This window comes from Polypterus senegalus, chromosome 18, assembly GCF_016835505.1.
Source record: "Polypterus senegalus isolate Bchr_013 chromosome 18, ASM1683550v1, whole genome shotgun sequence".
Taxonomy (NCBI): Eukaryota; Metazoa; Chordata; class Cladistia; order Polypteriformes; family Polypteridae; genus Polypterus; species Polypterus senegalus.
Window position 1 is genome coordinate 79,967,656 of NC_053171.1, and position 27,537 is coordinate 79,995,192.

The following is a 27,537-nucleotide window of genomic DNA, read 5'->3' on the forward strand; positions in this document are numbered from 1 at the left end:
ATGAGCACTGTGCGCAACTTAGTATTCTTTACACTGTTTAAGGAAGGACTTCAATAACAATAGCGCTTTCTTACGTACTGAAGTCAACGTAAAATACTTTCATAGGAAGAATGCCGTATCAGTGAAGATCGATCTCACGACATATGTGATATTTTTTCATTATAAAAAATCGCTTTAAGAAGTAATGGGTAAGGTTACCATTGTCGTTTCTGTCATTTTCATATCGCGTACTGGCAGTCAGTAGGTATAGCGGATTGGCATTAAAGGTCTTGAGTGTATCTGTATTACTAGCTGATGTCAACAATTAGCTCTTTACTAAATAGCAGTTAGATTTATTCACTTTTTTTCCTTTCAAGAGTACTTTTGTATAAGTGTTCTCCGAGAGTGGGTTTATTTGTGTTATTCTGGTTATTGCTTGAATAAATTTAAAGACGGCACGTTTCACACAATCAGAACAGTACACTATGTAAATGTGCTTGTATTCATTTCTTTTGAATAAAGTGAAAGTTGTTTAGATTGCTGTCTGCATTCCTGATGGCTTTAAATTGCAGTAAAAATACAAATAGATACTTTGGGTTTTTTTTACCTCCTCTTTACCAGGGGTGCTAATAATTGTGTTAGGGACTATATATATATATATATATATATATATATATATATATATATTTGTTTTTATTCTTGTTAGGTGTGGAGATGTTTCCAGCCTGTCCTGGTCTGTACTGTGGAAAACCAAAGATTTTTGAAAATTCTACATACGTACTGCTTGGAGAATGTGGTGTAAGTAAGATATCACATATCAAATATTTGTACACTTTTATTACCTGTAACATGGCCAGTGGTTTATATAATTTGTTACAGTGGGTGGTTAGTACTGCTGCTTAGCATATCTAGTTTTCTAGGTTTGAACTGTGCTCCGGATCATTATCCATATCGAGTTCATACAGTATCTTCTCTCTATGTCTGAGTAGTCTTTATTTCTCCGATATTCCATAGACATGCTTGTTAGGAGAATTGGTGATTCCAAATTGGGGCCATGTATGCACCTTGTGATGTGCCTGATGTTGCTGGGAAAGGCTCTAGGACTGGAATTGGATTAAGTGTGTTTATGGATGTTAGGTTATGATATATGAAAACAAATACAAAATATAAAATAATTTTCATTTTTGTACATTATGTGCATGAAAATATAACTTCAAAAGATAAAATAAAATAGATATGGCAGACATATTGCCTGCTACAACATTTAGTTACAGAAGATGGCAGGGTTACCTGTGACCTGGCAGCCTTCATGGGCAGGTGGGTGCAACTTCATTAGCCTTTGATTCTGTCATTTTTGTGTTATTGATCATTGTGATAAGAGCTATATGACATAATATTCATTTGATTGAAGGACGAAATGTCTATATTTAGTCAGTCAGTCAACCCGCTATATCCTATATCACGGGGGTCTGCTAGAGCCAATCCCAGCCAGCACAGGGTGCAAGGCAGGAATAAACCCGGGCAGGGCACCAGCCCACCACAGGACACACACACACACCCCAAGACAATTTAGGATCACCAATGCACCTAACCTGCATGACTTTGGACTGTCGGAGGAAACCCACGCAGACACAGGGAGAACATGCAAACTCCATGTAGGGAGGACCCGGGAAGAGAACCCAGGTCTCTTTACTGTGAGGCAGTAACGCTGTAACTGTGCAACCGTGTCGACCTGTCTATGTTTTATTAGGTATAATTGTGCTATTTAAAATATTAGCTGATTGGTGGGAAGGGGTGCAATTTTGGTGGTAATATCATTGTGTATAGTTTTAAGTTCAAAATTGTTTATTATGCAATTAGTGCATTGGAAGTAGGTTTACAGTTAGGACCTGCAGTGGCATTCCCCAACCTGATCCATCACCTAGATCCTTGTAGGTTGCCCTCTCTTACTGTATTATAATGTGTTTGTATGTCAAAACACTTTGTTCCATTCAAAAGGCATGCTTCTTTCAGACACCATTGAGACTGTGTTATGTCACAGCACTCAACATTCCTTCTTTCTGACATAGGGCTGCTCTGAAATTATCAAAGGCCAGCTACACAAGTTACAGTTGTGCTTGAAAGTTTGTGAACCCTTTAGAATTTTCTATATTTCTGCTTAAATATGAACTAAAACATCATCAGATTTTCACTCAAGTAATAAAAGTAGATAAAGAGAAACCAGTTAAACAAATGAGATGAAAATATTATACTTGGTCATTTATTTATTAAAGAAAATGATCGAATATTACATATTTGTGAGTGGCAAAAGTATGTGAACCTTTGCTTTCAGTATCTGGTGTGACCCCCCTTTGCAGCAATAACAGCAAATAAACGTTTTTGGTAACTTTTGATCATTCCTGCACACCGGCTTGGAAGAATTTTAGCCCATTCCACCCTACAGAACAGCTTCAACTCTGGGATGTTGGTGGGTTTCCTCACATGAACTGCTCGCTTCAGGTCCTTCCACAACATTTCGATTGGATTAAGGTCAGGACTTTGACTTGGCCATTCTAAAACATTAACTTTATTCTTCTTTAACCATTCTTTGGTAGAACGACTTGTGTGCTTAGGGTCGTTGTCTTGCTGCATGACCCACCTTCTCTTGAGATTCAGTTCATGGACAGATGTCCTGACATTTTCCTTTAGAATTCTCTGATATAATTCAGAATTCATTGTTCCATCAGTGAAGGCAAGCCGTACTGGCCCAGATGCAGCAAAACAGGCCCAAACCGTGATACTACCACCACCATGTTTCACAGATGGAATGAGGTTCTTATGCTGGAATGCAGTGTTTTCCTTTCTCCAAACATAACGCTTTTCATTTAAACCAAAAAGTTCTATTTTGGTCTCATCCGTCCACAAAACATTCTTCCAATAGCCTTCTGGTTTGTCCACGTGATCTTTAGCAAACTGCAGACGAGTAGCAATGATATTTTTGGAGAGCAGTGGCTTTCTCCTTGTAACCCTGCCATGCACACCATTGTTGTTTACTGTTCTCCTGATGGTGGACTCATGAACATGAACATTAGCCAATGTGAGAGAGGCCTTCAGTTGCTTAGAAGTTACCCTGGGGTCCTTTGTGACCTCCCGACTATTACACACCTTGCTCTTGGAGTGATCTTTGTTGGTCGACCACTCCTGGGGAGGGTAACAATGGTCTTGAATTTCCTCCATTTGTACACAATCTGTCTGACTGTGGATTGGTGGAGTCCAAACTCTTTAGAGATGGTTTTTTAACCTTTTCCAGCCTGATGAGCATCAACAACTCTTTTTGTGAGGTCCTCAGAAACCTCCTTTGTTCGTGCCATGATACGCTTCCACAAACGTGTTGTGAAGAGCAGACTTTAATAGATCCTGCTCTTTAAATAACACAGGGTGCCCACTCACACCTGATTGGCATCCCATTGATTGAAAACACCTGACTCGAATTTCACCTTCAAACTAACTGCTAATCCTAGACGTTCACATACTTTTGCTACTCACAAATATGTAATATTCAATCATTTCCCTTAAATAAATGACCAAGTATAATATTTTTGTCTCATTTGTTTAACTGTTTTCTCTTTATCTACTTTTAGGACTTGAGTGAAAATCTGATGTTGTTTTAGGTCAAAATTATGCAGAAATATAGAAATTTCCAAAGGGTTCACAAACTTTCAAGCACAACTGTACAGTACCTCAAAGAATAGTATCTCTGCTGTCTGCGAAGTGATGCTTATAGTCAAGTATTTAAAAAGAGTGTAAACAGTAACTTTTGAATGGCAAGAGCACTGTTTCATTGTAGGATCTCTAAACAAAAGATCTGTGTTGTTATGTCTCATCCGAAAAAAGAAAAAAAAAAATTGTTAAAACCACAGACCCCAGTAAACCTTGCATATCACTCAAGCCCATAAGCATGAAAAGTAGTTTACTTGGGAACAGCCAAAAAAATACATAGCAAGTCTGTAGAATAAATTGACAATTTTAGCTGGGAAAGGGAAGCAAAGCTGAAAGATCATCAAAATTATTTCTCTGCCCTTAGGAGTTTGTCAGTGACTTCTAATAATCACAAACTCAAAAGTGTGCATATTGTGTGTCTTGTTTGTGAGAGTGTGGTATGTACACAGACCTCTTTCTCTCAGAAATCAGTAAGCAGAAGTATTTTCATCAAAATTTAGCCAATTTCACCAGATGGTTTTTCCTAGCAAATAAAGTTTTAGTCTGTTGTCATATTTAAAGATGTACATACTTATATACTTTTTTCACCACTTTTCAAGGTGTGTCCTCGAGGAGAAAAAACAGATGCCGAAAAGATCTGTCAAAAGTGTGAGGATTCCCCCGAACTCTATGATTGGCTTTTTCTGGGCTTCATGGCAATGCTTCCTTTGGTTCTTCACTGGTTTTTTATTGAATGGTATACAGGAAAGAAAAGGTTTGTTTAATGTGTGATATGTAGCTTTCTCTTAAATGAAGTAATTCTATTGGAGCCAACGTTAACTTTATTGACTGAAAAATATGGCTGCCATTTTGTTTTCCTCATCTTTCATTTTATATTTGTTTTAATTTAAGTTGTAATTCTTCAGCTCTGCTTTTATGGGATTGTAGTGTTGCTGTGATCTCTTGTGTTTTTTTTTTTATTTGGATGATTCTTTGAGAATAGTAAGCAGCATGTATAATGTGTGGTGCTTTTGTCTACTAACAGATTTCCCAACAGTAAAAAAAAAAAAATCTTTAATTAGTTCATTTATTTAGTTAGAATTTTGAAAATTGGTTATTAGAACTTTAGCAATGTTAACTGTTAAAGTAGTGCAGTGTATATTGCTAATGAAGTGTAATTTTGAAGAGTTCAGAATTGGAGGCTTCTAACTCAGGACAGTGTGCATAACTAATATTCTTTTTGCATTCTTGTACACCATGCTGACTATGTTAGAAGTTGCTGAAATTTGTTTACGATTATTGTTAAAACATTTTATTGTGCATGCCTCATTTATCTTTATAATTATATGTGCTTAGTTCTAGTGCCCTTTTCCAACACATTACTGCATTGTTTGAGTGCAGTGCTGCAGCTGTCGTCACTCTGCTTGTAAATGACCCTCTTGGTTCATTGGCGGTCCGATCCTGCAAAGTGAAAATGCTGTCAGACTGGTACACAATGCTGTATAACCCAAGTCCGGATTATGTTAACACACTACATTGTACTCAGGAAGCAGTTTATCCCCTGTAAGTAATCAAGTGTTTTTGGCCTAGTAAATGCTAACCTCTTTTTCCCTCGTGTGAAGCTGACAGTTGTGTTTTTACATTATTTAATGATAGATTAATCAGTGGAGGAAAGTACATTCAAGATAATGCAAACATTTGAAGTAAATAAATAAAAGCTGTTTGTGTGATATGTGTTTTAACTAAATTCATGTTTATTCTAGGTACACCATCGTGTTAATTTACTATGCCTTCTGTCTGGCATTTATGATGCTACTGCGGCCTTTACTTGTGAAGAAGATTGCTTGTGGCTTGGGAAAATCCGATAGATTTAAAAGCATTTATGCAGCTCTGTACTTCTTTCCTATTCTGACTGTTCTTCAGGCTGTTGGAGGAGGTTTGCTGTGTACGTATTGCTGTGCTGTATTAATTACTGCTGACTTGTTCTTGCTTTGTCAGATGATTTTTTAAAAATATTTGTTACTGTGGTCTGTTCTTAATCTTAAATGTTCAAGTTCAAAATTTGACTGAAAAGAAGATTGATTTAGAAGGATGCATTGTATTCTACTTGAATAATATAGTGCCTCCTTATTATTATTATTATTATTATTATTATTTAGTGTGGATTTTACAGTTTTTAGTTAATGACATTCTGCTCTCTCAAGTTAACTGATTGTTTACTAGTTTGAATTTATTTCTGAAGAACACTTTCACATGATTTTTTATTTTTTTTTTATTATTAATTTTATTACAATCCATACAAAGCAATCATGTTTTTACAAAAAGAAGAATTGAGTTAAGAACAGATCAATCCCCACCCCTGAGAGAGAGAACAAGCCAACACTTTCACATGTTTAACAATAATTAATTTCTACTTTCATGGTAGTCGCATGGGTCAGACAGTATACTTTCAGTACAGAGTGACATTTAATTGGTATATAAACATGTCTGCTACTTACAGTTTCTTTAAAATACCCATACTGTAACAGTAGCTTGTCTTTGCATAGGTGATGTTACAGCAGACTTTTAAACTGCCTCTGGTTGGTTAGTTATTATATTAAATGCATTCTCTATTTGAGCTTGATAGATCTAAATGCATTTGTTATAAAAAATATATTGTTGAACCCTGGAAAGCTTTTATGTGTTCTTGGTATTAGGTGTGCCTTTCTCAAATACAGAAACACAACACTTACATTTTTTGTTGGGTATTAGACTATTGGAACGTTTGCATGGTTTAAAAAAAAAAAAATTATGTTTGCGTATTGGTAGATAGCAGTATTTTATAGTAACAAAGCAGAAATACTTTATTACTGTACTTGGGTATGTTTTGAGAATACTTCTGCTTTAATAATTTTCTCACTGGGAACTTTTATTTGAGTCACTTTCCAGAAAAGTAACTCCACTTTTACTTAAGTATGGCTGTTGTGTATTTTATACATCACGGACAAACAGTTAAAAACATATACAGTAGATATGGACACACAATTAAGTATAATTTCTTAGGTTTAAAAAGTGATTTTTTAGAAGTATAAGGTAGCAGTAAATTTCTTAATTTTTAAAAAATTGTCTAAAATCGGTTATTCTACTGTGAATGTATCAGTAAAATGTGATGCCAGTAGTAATCATTTTAAAAGAGTATTTGTATATTAGCAATGTCGTGTAATAGGATGTCAGCTAACTTTAGAATCTAAATCATATAAAGCAAATGTATGTCTGTTAGATAGATTATAACACCATATACCTCTGGGAATTAGCATCCTGAAAATGGGTAAGTAAAGTTTAGAAATACACATTTTTTTTGCTTGAAAAATAAATTCTGCATGCAAAGTAAAATTGAAAGTGTAAAAAGTGAAAATGATGCTATTAAATGTATTACTGAATATGTTTACAATTTAATGGATAGGTTGCCAAACACATTTATATTTTTGTTGTTTTAGATTATGCATTCCCATATATAATCCTTGTGCTCTCATTGATTACACTGGCTGTATACATGTCAGCTTCAGAAATCCAAGTAAGTCCTTTAAACGTCTGTGTATTTTAAGCTCCTGTTCATTTTCTAATCTGCTTTTGTTAGTACAGGGACAAAGTATATCCTGGTTAAATAAGAAAAAAGGCATCAACTGACTCTGGAAAGGTTCCTATTAATTACAGGGTACACTTGCTGAACAAACCGATACCCATTCACACAGGACCAACACAGAGTCAACCTGATCTGTATGCGTATGGGTTGTGGAAGGAAGCCAACTCGGATATTAGGGCATGCAAATTAAACACACAGACAAGATTTGGAATCATAAGGCAGCACCATTAAGTAATGTGATCCATTAACCAGTTTAATAATTCTGGTGAGCCAGAGCTTATCCCAATAGAATTTCATGCGAAGCCGAAACCATCCCTAAATGGTGTATCAGGCCAGTTTATAGCTGTTAGTAATTCTAACAGATGTGTCTTTTTGATATCGGAGGAAAACTAGTATTCTGTACCTTAAGCCTCTTGGTATTGTCTAGTAAATGGATGGTTATTCAAATATTATTTTTTTATTCTTCTCATTTGTAGATTAATCTTTCAGGTGACTTTAGGCCTCTGCTGCATGGCATTTCCTGAGCTTGAACTTTGTTGCCAGGCAATTTAGCTTCTAGAAATTTTTCATGTTGTTACATACATAGATTTAACAAACTGTAAATATAACTAACAACATAATACAGGGTGGGCCATTTATATGGATACACCTTAATAAAATGGGAATGGTTGGTGATATTAACTTCCTGTTTGTGGCACATTAGTATATGTGAGGGGGGAAACTTTTCAAGATGGGTGGTGACCATGGTGGCCATTTGGAAGTCGGCCATTTTGGATCCAACTTTTGTTTTTTCAATAGGAAGAGGGTCATGTGACACATCAAACTTATTGGGAATTTCACAAGAAAAACAATGGTGTACTTGGTTTTAACGTAACTTTATTCTTTCATGAGTTATTTACAAGTTTCTGACCACTTATAAAATGTGTTCAATGTGCTGCCCATTGTGTTGGATTGTCAGTGCAACCCTCTTCTCCCACTCTTCACACACTGATAGCAACAGTGAACAGAGAAATGCTAGCACAGGCTTCCAGTATCCGTAGTTTCAGGTGCTGCACATCTCGTATCTTCACAGCATAGACAATTGCCTTCAGATGACCCCAAAGATAAAAGTCTAAGGGGGTCAGATCGGGAGACCTTGGGGGCCATTCAACTGGCCCGCGACGACCAATCCACTTTCCAGGAAACTGTTCATCTAGGAATGCTCGGACCTGACACCCATAATGTGGTGGTGCACCATCTTGCTGGAAAAACTCAGGGAACGTGCCAGCTTCAGTGCATAAAGAGGGAAACACATCATCATGTAGCAATTTTGCATATCCAGTGGCTTTGAGGTTTCCATTGATGAAGAATGGCCCCACTATCTTTGTACCCCATACACCACACCATACCATCAATTTTTTTGTTCCAACAGTCTTGGAGGGATCTATCCAATGTGGGTTAGTGTCAGACCAATAGCGGTGGTTTTGTTTGTTAACTTCACCATTCACATAAAAGTTTGCCTCATCACTGAACAAAATCTTCTCGTAAACTGAGGGTCCTGTTCCAATTTTTGTTTTGCCCATTCTGCAAATTCAGTGCGCCGATCTGGGTCATCCTCGTTGAGATGCTGCAGTAGCTGGAGTTTGTAAGGGTGCCATTTGTGAGTAGCTAATATCCGCCGAAGGGATGTTCGACTAATGCCACTCTCCAGTGACATGCGGCGAGTGCTACGCTGTGGGCTCTTGCTGAATGAAGCTAGGACAGCCACTGATGTTTCTTCATTAGTGACAGTTTTCATGCGTCCACATTTTGGCAAATCCAACACTGAACCAGTTTCACGAAACTTAGCAAGCAGTTTGCTAACTGTAGCATGGGAGATGGGTGGTCTCGTAGGGTGTCTTGCATTGAAATCTGCTGCAATGACCCGGTTACTGCGTTCACCAGACATCAACACAATTTCTATCCGCTCCTCACGTGTTAACCTCTGCGACATGTCAATGGCTGTAAACAAAGAGAAACTTGTAAATAACTCATGAAAGAATAAAGTTACGTTAAAACCAAGCACACCATTGTTTTTCTTGTGAAATTCCCAATAAGTTTGATGTGTCACATGACCCTCTTCCTATTGAAAAAACTAAAGTTGGATCCAAAATGGCCGACTTCCAAATGGCCACCATGGTCACCACCCATCTTGAAAAGTTTCCCCCCTCACATATACTAATGTGCCACAAACAGGAAGTTAATATCACCAACCGTTCCCATTTTATTAAGGTGTATCCATATAAATGGCCCACCCTGTATACAATATATGACACCGTCACATTATATACAGCAGTAGTGAATGGTAATATATTGCAAAGAAACACACATATGTAAAACAATTTTATACTGCAGAATTGCAGCCATATAATGTATGGTATAAGTCTTTATGAAGTAAGTAATTTAGGTTGAATGGATGAGTTTGGAGGTCAGGAAGAGACAGATGAATCAGAGGCTGTGTTTAACCAGTATGTACCAAGTGGTTCTTGGTTTTAGTGAGTGGTAACATTTCGGTGACAGTAATAACTAAAAGAGATGGTTACCTGTTGTGAGTATAGGCCTTGTTTATATTTTCTCCATTTTCCTGATCTCGTCATGTATACTGGTTTTCAGTATAGTGCAGTTTCAGGCCTATAATCCTTTTTGCTCTCCAAATGACCTGCTGTAGATTGTTTTTAAGAGGAACCGCTACCCCGGACAGTTATGAAGAATTTCAAGATTACTGTTCTATAATGCCAAATCAGCACTAATTAGGACAAGTTAAACTTTCAAAGCTGGCGGAGAGAAAAAAGAACTTAATGACTTTTTTGAGAAAGGAAGTAATGTTATCATCCCGATTCAGAATGCTAGAGTTAGCAGTGCCAAGAAAGTTGCAATGATTCTACCCTGTTGTGTTGACTGTTTATAACCAGTGGTGTAGAAGATGGAGCATGTCTCTTAAGATATGTAACCATTACCACTGCTTTCAGAATAGTGTGGTTGAGATTGTTGATTTTCACACCAGCTGATACATCTTTTGATAAACTCCGGGCATCAGTGAGCCCAAAACCCCAACACAATCACAAATAACATGTCCTTTATCAAAACTAAATAAAGGTTTTATTTAAATACCTCCAAAAGTATTATCAATACGCACAAAACACTGGTCTTTTTCTCTCCACAATATGTACTCACACCACCGCACTGCCCTCCTTCAGTCAAGTGTTGCCTCTCTACCACCCAGCTCCGACTCGCCTGAGTAAGGAAGTGCGGTCCCTTTCATTACAGACCCGGGAGTACTTCCGGTGCTAGGGTGATTGCCTAATAGAAGTACTTCCGGGTCACACAGAATTCCATTATTTGAGTAGGGAGCTTGTTTCCCTGGAACGCCCTCTTGCTGCACCCCGTGACCCCAGCAGGGCTACCCTGCTAGACTAAATTTCCTGGCATGCCCTGCTGGCTTCCTACTGGGTTGGGATATCCAGGACTGCTGACATCTAGCGTGCTGGGGGAATAACAGTTCCCTAGAGATCTCTCTGCTTCTATAGGAGCTGTCCGTCCATTTCTTCCTTCCTGGTCTGCTTCCTTTTCTGTCTGGGATGTCCGGCCAGCCCGTGTGGCATCTACAATTTCTAATATGGCACATCACCCCCATCTGTGACCAGGCCAGTCATCATAGTGTTCCTAGGAAACTTAATTAGTTTTCTAGATTGGTGACTGAAGGTGTAGTCATTGGTATGGAGAGAGCAAAGGCGACTAGTCATAACACACCATTGACAGGGACACCATGTTCCCAATCAGGGGCCTTAACTGAAATTTATCAGGTTCATTGTCTGCTATCTCTTCCTTAGAAAGCCAGAGGTCCAGAGACATATAGCATACTCCAAGATCATACTGAGAAGTTTGCCATAGAGAAGCTTTGAGAAGATTCTGCTAAATGCTGACATAGAGGGTTGTTTCAGTTTCTTTGAGCAATCTTGCATTTGCAGAATGAAAATTGATGTATTTACTTAGTAGTCCTCTTTGTTGGTAGCATACTAATCAGTGCAGTTCCATCAGAACCTTTAGATGACAAGGTTTGACACTCAGTCTTGTACTTCCCCCATGTCTGGATGGGTTCTGCTTGGGGTACTCAGGTTTTCCTCATACATCCCAGAGAAGAAGTTTAGATTACATGGTCAATATAAACTATAATTGCATGAGTGTGTGTGTGTGCGCCACAGACTTGGATCCCATGTTTTCCCATTGCTGCTATGATACGTTCTGGATGTCTGTATACCTAGAATTGTTTAAAGAGAATTTAGAAAACAGATTGGTGGATGGCTGTTTTTTTAAGAAGCATTTGTCAAAGTGATGCATATAAATATCCTGGAATTACTGGACAGCAAAAATAAAGATTCTTTACTGTTTGTAGAAGAAGCTAGTAAGGTGAGTTTCCTCAGTGAAAAACTTGTTTTTGCCATTTTTCAACAGTGTATTTGTGGGAGAGATTGACATTTCAGATTTAGCTTTAACCTTGGCCTGTACAGTATAATGTTCACATAAATTTTCATAACTGCATGATTTACAGACAGTGATGTAGTTTCCTTCACAATATGATGAGGACATTACACCCAATTTGGGGTAGCTTGCCCTACTACAAGTTGGTGCCACTGTCTGCTTACAGTCAATTACTGTGCTGCTGAAATGCCACAATTGAGATGTAAGATTTCTTTCAAGTCACATTTACAAGATTTCAGGTTATTAGTTTTCATACTGAAGCAAATGCACAGTTCATGTTCATATTCTGGGCCTATCATTATTTCCTAAGGTATGCGTTGTTTTTTTATTTTTTTCATAACACTGGTGATCCATCAGTTCCACAAGCAATAAGACCTTTTGAAGTTGCTTTCCCATCACATTGTGCTGCATAATTTTGATTTAAAAGAAGATTTCATGGCATGCACTAAAAGCAGCGATAGCAGGTTGTTATACAAATATATAAAACCAAAACTAAAAATAAGAAACCTAATTTGAATTCTAAATAAGTTAAAACATTTTATTTATTCCGCATCAAGAGAAGTCAGATGAGGTGGCTTGGGCATCTGATCAGGATGCCTCCTGGACACCTCCCTGGTGAGGTGTTCTGGGCACGTCCAACCGGGAGGAGGCCCCGGGGAAGACCCAGGACACGCTGGAGGGACTATGTCTCCCGGCTGGCCTGGGAACGCCTTGGGATTCTCCTGGAAGAGCTGGAAGAAGTGGCCGGGGAGAGAGAAGTCTGGGCCTCTCTGCTTAAGGTGCTGCCCCCGTGACCCGACCTTGGATAAGCGGAAGAGGATGGATGGATGGATTTTATTTATGCATTCGTCTTTAAACATTAATTTTACTGCAAATGAAACAGAAAATTATTAATTTAGTTTTTAATCTTTGAACCGGAAAACATCATTATCCAGAGTATAAATATCACCATATTTTAAATGAGCTTAAAGACTTCTGTTAACGAGGTAGCTAGTATGTTACTGTAATGGCTAACTATGCTGATTTTTAAGAATCTTCTTATATTATAATGTATGTTAGAAACCCAGTCTCGGCAGCAAACCAGATCTTAAAATCATTAAAAACTTTAGTAGTGCTTATGTAACTATGAACTTAATTAAAATCACACAGGATTCAGAGGGGGTTATTTTCAAAAGCTGCATGTCAAGTTTATTGCCAATAAGTCAGCTAGTTTTGTTATCCATGAGGCTGAATTGAAAAGCCAGTAACTCTCTGTGCCATTTTACCACAGACCGACTTCTTCAAGTAATTTAGTTCATGATTGGTATAAAACGTGTGAAAGCATGCGGTGTTATTCATAATGCTTATGATAGAAGGGTGCCATGACCTGTTGATTGTGTTTGGTCAGAAGTTGGTGGGATTGGCCATCTCTGTTGATAGAATACAATTAGTCTTTGCGTATTTGAGAAAATCCCACAGGGCAGGTACATCCCTTCACCTGTGCTATGCATTTGTTTCACCAGCAGATTGTCACCTTCCCGTTGTCTGGATTTGTTCACACCTATTCTCCAAGCGAAAGTGCAGAAACGAAAGAGTCGGTGTTTGTTTTCATACAGACCTGCTGATATTCTCTAAGGGAACCTTTATATTACCAATATCATGACAATACATTATTAAAATGTCAATTAGACAAAATGTCTTGATGTTGCATTTTTTTAGTCATTATCATAAGTTGGGTCTAAGAATGTTGCATTATCTGCTGACACTGATGGTACTGACTTATTGTGCCCCTCTATTTTATTTTTTGTGACATTCTGAGAAGGAGTTAAAAATGAAATGCTAATGTGTTCCTTTTGCATACTGAAAAAGTACCAAATTTTAGCTTACAATGTAACATTAATTTCTATTGTTTTCTTTCTTTCACCAGTCTTTAAAGAACCTTGTGGCTAAGAAGAAGCGTCTGGTTGTACTCTTCAGTCATTGGTTGCTTCATGGATATGGAATTATTTCTATCTCTAGATTAGACAAACTAGAACAGTCTCTTCCCCTTTTAGCCCTGGTACCTGCACCTGCGATATTTTACCTGATCACTGCTAAATTTACTGAACCAAACAGAATATTATCAGAAGGAGGAAATGGTCATTAAATGAAATTTACAGGAAAACAGAGTCCGTATTTATGTTTGTAGTACAAAAATGTACAAAGATAATTTATTTCCTGACCCTGAATTTGTTTTTCCACACAATTCAGCTTTTTTGAAAGTTAAAGTGTTATAAGTGTATTCTTTTGTAAATATGTGTATATATGTACAGATGTTTCCAAATATAAATGTTGTGACTCTAGCAGATGTAAAAATGTCATTTCTCTGATATACATTTAAATGTTTATAGAGAGTTTACGACAAATACTTAACACTGTGATATTTAATCATATCAACATTAAGTCATTTTAGCAGGCTGGCCATCTTGCCAAGTCATTTTGGACTTGTACGGTTCTCTGTCCCACTATGGATTGGGGTTCTGTCTATGCTGTATTTGCACCGTATTAGTGGGGACAAGCCACAGTTTACTATCGCTTAGATGACAAAGTGGCACAGTTGCAGGTTTGGTTTCTAACCAGCCGATTGCCTTTAACCAAAATTAACTTTAAGCACATCAGACAATGTGTGTTTCTGAAGGAAATCTACCATAACATACATTAAAAATCTTTTACTTTGTATGGTACTGTTTTGTTTTTACTTGACAATTACAATAAAACTGTTGAGTACAAGTTCCAAGACTGCTTTAAAGTTTGCATTTTTGCAAAGTGTTAATGTATTATCTAACGGTCTATGATTATTTACGCAAAAAAAATCTTCTCAAGTACACTGTTTAAATAAGCAACAGGCACATTTACTGTTAATTTACTGAATTTATTTACAATCCATATGCATTATAAACCATTACATTGTGGTGTTTCTCGGGAGTGCTGTTTGATGTCCAAAAACGGAAGCAATCCCACTAAGCTCATCTTGAAATTTGACGTTGATTCCTCCAATTTTCTTTTGTCTTTGTTCAATTTGTTTTAGAAGTTTGTATATTTCATCTAGGATAGCCTGGTCACTCTCAGAATACTCCTGCCAAGAATAAATTAATAAGCAATGCAGATGTGAGTATGTCATAAATACTGAAAATGGATCAATGAATTTGCTTAATGCTTACCTCTTGAACTGAGACATCTCCAAGCCATGCATTTATTAGAAGCTCTGTAGGGGATATAAAAATAAGTGAAACTGTGTACGATGAACTGTATATTATATGTCCTTTCATCATTACACAATTACCTGGTTTTAATTACTGTAGGTAATGTGGTCCCACTTAAGTCACTGGTATATGTTTTTTTTTTTTATTAAACTGTAAAATTCCTTGACAAGTCAGCAGTTTCTAACCATTTAACTAGTATTAAACAGAAGTGTATATTTCACATTTTAAACATGTGAAGTGTGAATCAATAAGCAAGAAAGGTAAAACAATAATTAGCACTTCTTACCAAACACCTTAGTTATCTCATCTTGAATCCTTTTAATGTTTTTGGTATGATCTTCTGCCTCCACTCTCAAGTTTTCAATATCATTGTTTAGTTGACAGTTACACTGTAAATTATATAAAAAAAGGACAAGCATATATTTAGTATGTATTTTTCAGAAACTCTTTGTTAATGTTTCAGGGCTAACTGAATGTTACAACTATTTGTTACTCAGAACTTCTGAAACATTTACGGTGTTTCTCCCAGGGCTTTATCTTTCACTCGAGCTCCTGCTGCCTTTCTGCTCGCACACCACAATCACACAGAGGCTAAAGCGTCAACTCCAGTTCCTCCAATGAGACAAGGCCATGCAGAGGCACACTTTATAGAACGTGGCTGCAGACTGACACTGCCTTTCACTTTTATGGAGGATGTGATCAGCTGAGCACTGGCTGGCCTGCTGCACTGCTCATTTTAAGTGTTTTGTATTGACGTCTCACTCTTCTTCTTTAACTGCTTCGGTTATGGCATATATTAGCGTCTCATATAAGCTGATAACATACATATTTTAAAAAACACTTTACTTTGTGTAGCATTATATGCATTTTGATTTTTATTTGAATTTTTAATATTTAATTTTACTTTGGCCAAACTTGTGCTTATACGTGTCCTCACTGGATTTTCAGTACACATAACTGGAAAATAAGCTTTCTGTGCCAGATTTTTTTTACATATTCTTTTCACAGCTGCAGACAAGATACAGCATAGCAAAAGCTGTTGTAAAATATCTGATATTGCTGTTGCCAGTTTTCATTGAGGATATAGTAATTGGCCTTATTAGTTGTTATGTACGGCTCACGGATGCCACTTTACATTTCATGACTTTAAATCTTGGCACATAGATTCCTGAGTATAAAGCCATGCAGCATCTGGAAGGGAATGAGTGTGCAACATGCATGAATATGTAGACATGAATAAACACACACCAGAAACTCCAATTTAAATAACCCACGTACAGAATACAGACTTCAAGGGCAGATGCAGATGTGTGTGCTTATACTCATAGTACTGCGTGCAAGCATGTGTGCCATTTCCTTCATCACCCTTGGCACCATTTATCATTGCCAGTTTTTACACATGGCCAAGCATATTTTACTTGGTCGAAAGCAATCTTGTGAGCAAAAGTTAAAGCTCTTGATAAAGAAATGCAAGAGAAACTTAACTCCGAATGAAGACCGGGTGTTTACTTAAATTATTGGACATATGGACATGGTAATGCTTAAACATGTTCCGTAATTCACAAAAGAGTTGTGTAAGCATACATACAAGCATATATATTGTGATAGATGGCCAGGAACCCTGCCCCGCCAGGATACTTGGAGGAAGGAGGAACCGATGAGAGCGGCACTTCTTTTCCCCTGGGTACCCAGCTGGTCCTTGATCCCTGGGGGGACAGCACTTCCGGGACACCAGGAGGTGCTGACAGACCAGGGATGGTTTATGTCTGGAGTGCTTCCGAGTGCAAGGGCAGCACTTCTGTCACACTTGGGAGTGCTACTGGAAGTCCGTCATCAGGCACCTGGAGCACTTCCGGGACAGGATAAATGGGGGGCCGCCTCACTCCAGTCAGGGTGGCGGAGTCGGGTGGAAGTGGACAGAGCTTGCGAGAGAGGAGTGGAGGCGGCCGAAGGACCAAGGACTGAGAGTGAAAACTGTAAATAGTGTAATAAACGTGTGTGTTTGGTCATTGCGGTGTCGTGTCTGTCTGTGGCCGGGCTAGCTTTTACTAATATATATATTAGTCACTTAGCCAGTAATAACACAAGTGAGGCGAGCACATTGGCAAAACGAAACCTCTGAAGAAAGACAAAGTCACTTAACCGCTAATAACACAAGTGAGGTGAGCAATTCGGCAAAACGAAACCTGAAGCAAGGCAAAGTCACTTAGCCAGTAATAACACAAGCGAGGTGAGCACATCGGCAAAACGGTATCCCTTTAACTACTACATAAACAATGTGAGCACGGTGGCAAAACTAAACCTCCCAGGACAGAGACACCCAGTGTAGTTCCTTTCAATTACCTGACATCTCCAGATTTCAATTTTTTTTCTGATGATTTCAATAGTTTCTAGGACCCCGGGCTTTTTACAGCACAGGCTTACACAGCTAGTATAATATATGAATAAAAATGAATCTTGAGTCTTGAATCCTGGGGTCAAATATTTCTTCAGGTTTGAGTTTATGTATGGCCATGATGGACAGTGCCAATTCAAAAGGCAAAAATTTCACCAGAACCAATGAATGAAATCAAAAATCAGCAATAGTGTTTAAAATGATGACATTTAACCTGGGAGAACAAAGTAAACCAAACAGCCAATAAAATGTGCAAAATAAAAGATAAATAGGCCATTTAAAAACCTGGCAGGACCTAATCAATAATATTTTAGAATAAGAATTTATACTGGGGGGAAAAAGGCTCCTTTCTCTCTTTACTACTCTCAATTTTGTTACTCTGGCTGTTGACCTTCCTCTCTTTCTCATGGGTGTGGGATTTAAATTTCATTTTGTTAAGTTTGACTTGATTTTATGGAATGCTATATGCTTTTAATAAATTCAATAAAAGATAAAAAAAAAAAAAGAAATATAGGCCATTCCTAACTACTGTCATACATGTGTGTATAGGAGGAAGCTGAGTGGACCGAAAGAAGGTAATTCCACGCCAGGCCAGGGGCAGCGGGGCACACTAAACCTTTCTCTATTTTCTCTGCAGACCAAACACGGTCAAAACCTGCCTAATTTCTCATAACAAGACATCACTTCCTGTTATTGCCCTTTAACGACGTTAGTTCCAGTTCTTGGCCCAAAGAGTGATGCCACTTCTGGTTCTGACTCCCAGTAAGACGTCACTTCCGGTTCCAGCCCCAAGAAAGAAGTCACTTCCAGTTCTGGGCCCAAAGAGTGATGTCACTTCCACTTCCGACATAGATAACATCACTTCCTTTGATGGCTTTTAAGTCTGCCAGCTTTGCCACTACTCATCAGTTCATGTTGAGAACTCGTCCTGAGCACATCTATGCAATTTAACCTTTGCAGCCATGCACAATATATGGGTGGCTGCCCCAGATCTTTTTGTGTGTCCAATGGTGACTTCTTTCACACTACATATGGCAAATTGTTTAGGTTTTTAAACATGCTCAAATGTCTGATGATGCGCAAAACAGTGCATGAACATCTTAAATGGCAGTGACTCCAGGAAGTCACACATCGTGATTTCTGGTGGACCTGTCATTAACAACAATGTGGACACAGTTCTCTAAACACACACAAAATGGTGGCACCCATGCTCAAATCTAAAAACAAAATGATTTTGTGATAACATTATAACTAAGACAAATACTAAATAATATTTCTAAGTTGAAAATATGAGGCAAAATACATGGAGAATCATGTGCTGTATGTTTGAAAAAACAGGATTGTGTGTACAGTCAACCCTCGTTTATCGCGGTTAATCCGTTCCAGACTCTGCCGCGATACATGAATTTCCGCGAAGTAGGATTCTTTATTTATAAATCGAATATTTTCGCAGTTAGAGCATAGAAAACCTGTTTACGACCTTCTAAATACAGTAATCCCTCCTCGATCGCGGGGGTTGCGTTCCAGACCCCCCCGCGATAGGTGAAAATCCGCGAAGTAGAAACCATATGTTTGTGTGGTTATTTTTATATATTTTAAGCCCTTATAAACTCTCCCACACTGTTAACATTATTAGAGCCCTCTAGACATGAAATAACACCCTTTAGTCAAACATTTAAACTGTGCTCCATGACAAGACAGAGATGACAGTTCTTTCTCACAAGTAAAAGAATGCAAACATATCTTATCTTCAAAGGAGCACCGTGAAGAGCAGATAATGTCAGAGAGAGCGCTTGATAAGAAAAGCAAACAATCAAAAAATCAATACGTGCTTTTAAGTATACAGAAGCACCGGCGATAAAGCGGCATTTTGTAGAGGAGCGTCCTATCTTCTAGGCAAACAGCCACTGTGTAAACAGCCCCTCTGCTCACACCCCCTCCATCAGGCAGAGAGAGTGAGAAAGATAGAGAGAAGCAAACAAAACAAGCGCCACGCGGGAAGCATATCTTATATCATTGAGGAGGTTTAGTTAATATGTAATACATGCTCTGATTGGGTAGCTTCTAAGCAATCCGCCAATAGCGTCCCTTGTATGAAATCAACTTGGCAATCAAACTGAGGAAGCATGTACTTTAAATTAAAAGACCCATTGTCCAGAAAGCGCGAACCAGAAAAATCCGTGATATATATTTAGATGTGCTTACATTTAAAATCCGCGATAGAGTGAAGCCGCGAAAGTCGAAGTGCGATATAGCGAGGGATTACTGTATAGACAAACACTAAAATGGGTAAGAATTAAATAAATTCCAGCTGTGTACTGTATTTATGAATCAGACAAATCTGTGGCGTTTGTAGCACCCACTTAAAAAGTACAGCAGATGCACAAGCAACGTTTGGCTTCAAGTTCTATAGAGGAGGTAAAGGTAAAGGAGCAAATATCTGTTAAGACTTTCCTGGTATTGCCAAATAAAAGAAATTATTCTCTGAAATGAAAAGCTCTCACGGTTAAGCATTGTGCAATTTTAATTTACCAGATGTAATCGGGAGTTCTCCAAGTTCACCAGCTCCAGTCTTGAACCGTGCTCATAAATGCTTCGTTCGGTACTGTTTATTACAGCAGCCTGATTCTTTAGTTGTTCCATCCTTAATGCACTCAGCGTATCGAGTTCCATTTTTAGGGCTTTCTGCAAGATATTTAAAGCACAGATTAAAATCTAGAATAAAATAATTCAAGACATTTTGCTTCCTACATCAGCATATAATCTGAGGAAATTTATTAGCTTAATTAAAATATGTTTACATTACCTTTCCTTTTAAAGTTGCCGTTGTATCATTGTTAAATTTACAAATTAATTGTTCCAAATTTTTCACCTGGATTTTTAAAGCTGAAAAATAAGAAATTCAAGTTAAAGTTCAACCTAACTAATCATATTAGTATGCAAAAAGAAGACAATTAAGTATTGTGTAAACCCTGACATAATTTATGAATTAGATGTTCATACTGAAGTTTGAAATACGTCTGTGATAAATGATCTTCACCTCTGTGATGAGCTAGATTATCTTTATACTGTATATATTGTATCTACCATTTATATTTTTGTTTATTCCACTTCATCTTTTGGTATCTGTGCCAAAAATTCAAAAAGTAAGTATTGGCTAACGTCAACCTTTTTTGGATTCACATATTCCGAAACAGTAATTTTAAAAAAGTGATCTTTTGGTCAATCCATTCTCAATTATATAAATACTATATTTTTATTGAAGGTCTCAGTTTTCTATTACCAACAGATTGTTTCTTTTTATCTTCATAGTTTAGCTGGGCTGCTTCCAAATCTGCAATGGCCTCCTGTAGAATAGGACGGCTTGTCTTTAGTTGCTCTTCTTTTTTCAGTTGATTTTGTGATAAGGCTTCTGTGCGGTTCTGGAGATTCAAGATAAACAATGCCAATAATAGTTCACACATATCTATAAAGATGAGAGATGAATATTAAAAAAACTCGTGAGTAAATGGTAGCACATTTACTTTCAGTGTTACTGCTACTGCAATCTTTTGCTCTTTTCATAAAGTATACAATTTGTGAATAATTGTATTTTATTTTCTAAAATAGAATGCTTATCACTTTCATTAAACATCATAGATAAAGAACCTGTTGGCTTAAATTAGACTACACATATGTTAGTCTCTAGTTTTGTGTTTCATCAACACCACCTCAGATTTTTTTTTTATTATTAATTTCATTAAAAGCAAGAAACATTCCATACAATCAAGTTAAGCTTAACAGAGCTAAGTTCAACCTCCACTCGAAGAAAGAGAGGAAGGCCAGCAGCCGCAGTAAAACCTTAAAAGTAGAAAAGAGGGGAGAGAATCCTTTTCTCCAATATAAATGCTTACTCTATAATGTTATTGATTACATCCTGCCAGGTTCTAAAAGAGTTTTGAACACATCCTGTAAGTAAGAATTTGATTTTTTCCAATTTTAAATATACTAGGGGGCTTCACCGCCTGCTCACTTCGCTCGCCCACCCTGGGGTTTGGTTAACCGAATTTACAATTTAAAGAGATTGTTATTTTCATGGGAATTGTTACATATGCATTATTTTCACTTTTACTTTAAAAATTTTTGGAAAAACAATACCTGTCCATTATTTCCGGCCCCGGGAGTGGTTACATCTCTTTCTTGCAGGACGTATAACGCTGCTTGCATTGTGAAGGGGTTAGGCAGCTGCTGTTGTGCTGCCCTTCGATCATTTTAAAGCCTGTACAGTCGCTGTCCTTTTTGTCACTTCGTGTCTCTGCTGCTCGCGTTGTGATCACTTCTCCTTGATCATAAATATACACCTGACCAAATTGTGTTTTCTTTGAAATTAAACTTGTTACTTTAACTGTTGCGGGACCACAGAATCTCATAGCGTATGCTCCATTATTGTGTAAATCTACATTTTGTGCATTGAGTGATGCAAATGCGAAAAGACTTTGTTTTCTGCTCTTTGCCTTTTATTTCTGACCTCGCTGTAATAAGGCAGTAGTCTGGATGGAATCTGCTTTAGGGGTTTGGATTGAAGACTGCCAGAAGAAGAACAACGGCAGTGCTACACAATCGCCTGAAGTGGCTCCTTTAAGGGCTGTAATGCTCTCCTTTGTTGTGCAGTAAAATAAAACTCATTGTTATCGGACAAGTCATCGTGTCATTGTTGGTGAGTAACCATAATTAATTTTCGACTTACAGTACTTAGTACATGTACGTACGTTTAGTGTCACTGTACACACATTTACTGTATACTATTTTTGTTGCATTGTACGTATTTATTGCTGGTGGCATGTCTATCGTAATGGCTGTAACATGTGATATCGGAGACACTCAATATCTTTAAAATAATATTTAGGTTTTACTGTATATAAACAGTGTGTTTATATACATAATTTCAATGAATCTTACCTAATATCTAAGAGAATACAAAGGGATTATGCTGTATAACTCTGCGGGGAATATTTATAAATAGTGTGGGAGAGTTTATAAGGGCTTAAAATATATAAAAATAACCATAGAAACATATGGTTTCTACTTCGCAACCCCCGCGATCGAGGAGGGATTACTGTATGCTCTTAAGGTTGGACGTAGAAAACTCCATGGCTCTCATAAGTTATGACCAATTACAAACTGCGTAATTGTTTTTGGAGTGTTAGATGCTATTACCACTATAGCTGAGGACCTATCCAGGTCTGGATTTAAAACACAATGAAAGTCACTCATAATTTTATGAGTGTTCACATTAGGAATGGATGCAAATACATTTTGGATGAAATTTCTTTCATCCACATTGGGTGGGTAGACATTTATAGTAAAATAACTTTACTACTAAAAAAAAAATTACCCATCACCATCACATATCACCCTTCAGGATCAGGTACTACATCTGACACTACAAATGAAATTCTACTATGTATTATGATTCCCACACCTCTAGTTTTCTTTGTAAATCTGGAGTGGAATATTTTGCCAATCTAATCTCTTTGCAACCAAAACTGTTCCTTGCTTATTAAGTGAGTCTCCTGTGAAAATACTATCTTGGCATTTAGACCTGTTAAGTGAAAGATTACATTCTTTCTGTTTAATTCATGATTGAGACCTTTGCCATTCGTCCTTACAAAGTTCACTGTTGGGTCATAAAGACATTGCTTCTGAACTTTTGCTGACATTTTATAGTAAATTTTATATAATTTAAGGCAGTACATTATTACTTCAGAATTTTTAACACCTGAAAACAGAGACTTTTGAATACGCTCTCCAGAGCTGTGTATTTTTGAAAACATCAGTTGCATTGTGGATGGGAGAAAACAGAGAGTTTTAAAAACCCAGAAACTAACTGCATTCTAATTGGTTCATCCTTATTAGGTGGCCCGTCCACAAATGGATCTTGCTCATTATATTTTCCTGGCTGCTTTGCTCACCTTATACTTGTGCATAACTTTCGAAAGGAATTTTACCTCCTCATTAGTCCAAACAAAGCAATCTAGTTTTTTTTTTTTTTCCATATTTGCTGTTGCTGTTCTCAGTATGTGAACACAAGCTGTAAATGCATGTCTAAGTGGAGGACACTTTCTCTTCCTGTTTCCATCTATGTGTGCATGCCAGGCTATGTCATATGCATTTTCGGTCATTTTAGTGTGTATACTTTCGTAAACAAAGTAAAAATGCTAGTGTGACTAGAGATCATTATTGTTTAAAAACATTTTTTTTAAATGAAAGTGTAGTAGTGTGGCTATAACCTTAAATTGCTTCAGATTTCTTACATTCAAACATGTTTAATTTCTGTGCCCTTTTTTTCCAAAAGCTGCACTAAAATGTCAAAATGTGGTTAGAATTCTAATAGTTTTCTTTAAAAATAGCACTCACTGGTAACAAAGGAATGTTATTTTTCATACAATGTTTTCTGAAATAATACTTTATTAAGGATAAGAATTCTGCATCAAAATGAACATGTTACCTTTTTCAGAGCTTGCTTATTTCCAGGACTGGTAACATGTAATGGATTTAAATTCACTGCTTGAAATTGCCTGCCTTTTAAACTAGGACATCCTGATTTCATTTGTTCCAGCACATTTTTTTTTTTGATAAAATGAGATGGTATATAAAATTTAACTTTGTGTTTTGTTTTTTGTTAACAGTTTAAATACAAGAAATCATATTTCTTATACTTAAAACGTTAATATGTTTAACTATGTCTGAGACTTTACTTGTACTTAATTCAGAAGTGTGTTTCTGGAGTATACCATTTATCTCAAACTGATTGGTGAAAATCTGTTATGTAAATTAACCTAGCTGATAAAAGAAAAAGCTCTGTATGATTTCTTCAGTCTATCAAGCTGCATTAACAAAAGCATGTGGGACTCCTGTAGGTGTAAATAAAGGAGATCCATGTTTGGAGTTCATTTAATAATGATGGCTCAAGACTATTCTATATTTACTAAGTATGTTCTGTATCAATGACCCTTTTGTCGATAAACACTTAGCATTTGCCTAAAATAAGCTCCAGTGTGTATTTTTGCAACCTTCTTTCTATGGTCTCCCTTAATTTTTCAAGTTTCCTCACACCGTGTGAATCTCTTCTACACACTTCTCTTCTATTGGGCAGCAGAAGAATACATGTCAATTATACAATAGTAAATATTCTGTATGATAACGTGCTGCAGCCACCGGGAATGGGGACCTTTTCTGTGTTTGTTTACTGGTTAATTGATTTAAATTTGTGTAAAAAGCAACTGCATTAAAAGGAGATTGAAGACAACTGAAAATACTTTTTTTGTAAAAATAAAAAAATTTTCCTTATAATTTTATTATGATGTGGTGATGTACAATATTGATTACAAATACATCAGCCATGCAGCAGCTCCATGCCTTTTTCTGTTGTGTACACTTTACTATCTCGTTGAACTGGTTTGAAATCATAAATGTGTTAAAAATGAGAAGAAAGTTGTAATGTCACAAAGTGGCCGGGAGACATTGATTCTTTCACTAAGCTCACTTAATCCACCTTCAGGGCTGCAGCAACTGGCAGCAAACCAAAGTGGATGGGGTACAACAGACCAGTTTAAAGTCATCATCTTCAGGAGAGGATGTGGGAGGAAAATCTGAGTACACAAGAAGAAAAGCTAATAAAACACACACAAAGACAGGGAAAACTGTCCAATTAATATCATTTAAAAAATAAAAATTACTTTGTGAGGCACACTAAACATAGGTCTCAAACATTGAAAACTGGATTGCAAGCTGATGCATGAAAATGAAGGGGTAGAAAAATGATGTCAGTCTTGGTGTAGGACTTACACATTCTCTATGAACTACATGTACTACACTGAAGTTTTGCTTTTTAATGCATTCTTGTTTATCATGGTGAACAAAAGTGTTGATGTGTGTCTTGGAATGCCAGATCTTCAATTTTTTGCTGATATTTTTTATTCTATTTTGCTCAGACAATAAGATGAACTAACTTAACAACACAGTTACAGGGGCAATTAACATCAAAGCATCTTCTCTTCTTGAATTCCAGTAATCTATTACCTTAAAACATCTGTTTTGATAGTTTGCCTCAGCACATGTTGGTTATCTTATCATTTGGAAACAGAACTTCGACAGTCAGCTAATCAATGGTGTGTAAAATCCCATGTCATGATGCCCCACATGGAATTTTAATATAAATATGGCTTGTCCAACGGACCAAAAAAAGAGGAGAAAAAGAAACATCAATGACCAAAAAGACAACAGGAGAGGGTGAAGGAAACGTCAGAAGAAGAGACCGAGAGATGTGTGGCTGTTTCATCTGAACATCAACGAAAGCATCTTATGAATAACACTGATCGATAAGTCAGAAGCCATCCCAGGACAACATCCAATCCTTGACTATATGCAGTATATCCAGACTATGCCATCTATTTTCTTTTATACTGTCTTCTACTGGTATTATTATTCTTTAATAAATACAATGTTGCTTTTAAATTTCTATAATTTTTCTTTATATCTAGAGTGATTGAAGTAATAAAGTAAATATTAGGAGCACCTGGACCAGTAGGAGGTTGCCATATGCTCCAATCAGCGGGCTTTATCAGGATGAGGTGGGGAGCAAGAACAGTATGTAAAGTATGACATCATTGGTTGATAAATAGCCTATATCCAGGAATAGTGAGCCTTTGTATGTTTAAATGTATTCGCAAAAGTAATATTTAGATTTGAGATATAGCAAAGACATCATTCATTGTAAGTGCGAATAATAAGTAAGTCTATATCTACGTATGTGTGTGTTAATTTTATATTTTGAGGGTAGACCAATCCAGTATGAATGTGGTAAGTTCACGTATTCCTGTAAAACACATCTAGTCCCTACAAGAAAGCAAGTAAGGGAACTTTGAGGGGACTAATGCGATAACCCAATGTGTTTTATGTTGGTTGGACATGCAGAACTCTCTCCTCCCACTCCTCCTACATTTTATTCTCCCACATTTTAGGAGGCCCAGGCCCTTCATGGACCCTGTGATCATCAGAGGAGAATGTGTGCAGAGGGTACAGACATATAAATACCTGGGAGTGCAGCTGGATGACAAATTGGACTGGTCTGCCAATACTGATGCTCTGTGTAAGAAGGTCAGAGCCGACTATACTTCCTTAGAAGGTTGGCGTCCTTCGACATCTGCAATAAGATGCTGCAGATGTTCTACCAGACGGTTGTGGCGAGTGCCCTCTTCTACGCGGTAGTGTGCTGGGGAGGCAGCATAAAGAAGAAGGACATCTCACACCTGGACAAACTTGTTAGGAAGGCAGGCTGTATTGTAGGAATAAAGCTGGACAGTTTAACATCTGTAGCAGAGCGACGGGCGCTGAGCAAACTCCTGTCATTCATGAAGAATCCACTGCATCCACTAAACAGTGTCATCTCCAGGCAGAGGAGCAGCTTCAGCGACAGACTGCTGTCACTGTCTTGCTCCACTGACAGACTGAGGAGATTGTTCCTCCCCCACACTATGCGACTCTTCAGTTCCACCCGGGGGAGTAAATTCTAACATTATTTAAAGTTATTGTCTGCTTTTACATGCATTTTTATTACTCTTTAATTTAATATTGTTTACTCAATATCAGTATACTGCTGCTGGATTATGTGAATTTCCCCTTGGGATTAATAAAGTATCTATCTATCTATCTATCTATCTATCTATCTATCTATCTATCTATCTATCTATCTATCATATAGTGCCTTTCATGTCTATCTATCTATCTATCTATCTATCTATCTATCTATCTATCTATCTATCTATCTATCTATCATATAGTGCCTTTCATGTCTATCTATCTATCTATCTATCTATCTATCTATCTATCTATCTATCTATCAAATGCAAAGCTACTTGACTTGGACTGGTATGAGTGAGTATTGGTTGGTCTAAAAGTCCAGTGTTGGTTGAAATCTTTCGAGGGATAACAAATACCGGCGAGATAGCAAATGCTCCTCAAAAACAATAACAGGACATTCTTCACAGTTAGGCAGAATGCAGTTGTTGGTGGACAAGAACAAAATACTATATGCAAGAATAAAGAACATTGATATTAATTTCAAGCTGGGTGACACCTACAAGAAGTAAAATGTAAGAAAATCA

The 27,537-nt window shown here is 37.2% G+C and overlaps 2 protein-coding genes across 2 annotated transcripts in view; one reads left to right on the forward strand and one right to left on the reverse strand.

Moving 5' to 3' along the window:
• The first annotated feature begins 3 nt into the window (after nucleotides 1-3).
• On the forward strand, nucleotides 4-14,531 carry LOC120518608 (jnk1/mapk8 associated membrane protein). Its single transcript, XM_039741484.1, has 7 exons — nucleotides 4-188; nucleotides 686-777; nucleotides 4,278-4,432; nucleotides 5,014-5,220; nucleotides 5,421-5,602; nucleotides 7,134-7,210; nucleotides 13,683-14,531. The coding sequence occupies exons 1-7, from the start codon at nucleotides 185-187 to the stop codon at nucleotides 13,899-13,901; spliced, it is 936 nt and encodes a 311-aa protein (XP_039597418.1). The 5' UTR covers nucleotides 4-184; the 3' UTR covers nucleotides 13,902-14,531.
• Nucleotides 14,532-14,645: 114 nt separating this feature from the next.
• The window catches only part of ccdc175 (coiled-coil domain containing 175), a 52,440-nt gene continuing 39,548 nt past the window's right edge, over nucleotides 14,646-27,537 (reverse strand). The window contains exons 14-19 of the mRNA XM_039741483.1: nucleotides 20,676-20,814; nucleotides 20,199-20,278; nucleotides 19,925-20,077; nucleotides 15,284-15,386; nucleotides 14,956-14,999; nucleotides 14,646-14,870 (exon numbers count right to left, since the gene is read on the reverse strand). Of these exons, the coding sequence (XP_039597417.1) occupies nucleotides 14,697-14,870; nucleotides 14,956-14,999; nucleotides 15,284-15,386; nucleotides 19,925-20,077; nucleotides 20,199-20,278; nucleotides 20,676-20,814 (693 nt within the window). The 3' untranslated portion in view covers nucleotides 14,646-14,696. The remainder of the gene's footprint in view (nucleotides 14,871-14,955; nucleotides 15,000-15,283; nucleotides 15,387-19,924; nucleotides 20,078-20,198; nucleotides 20,279-20,675; nucleotides 20,815-27,537) is intronic.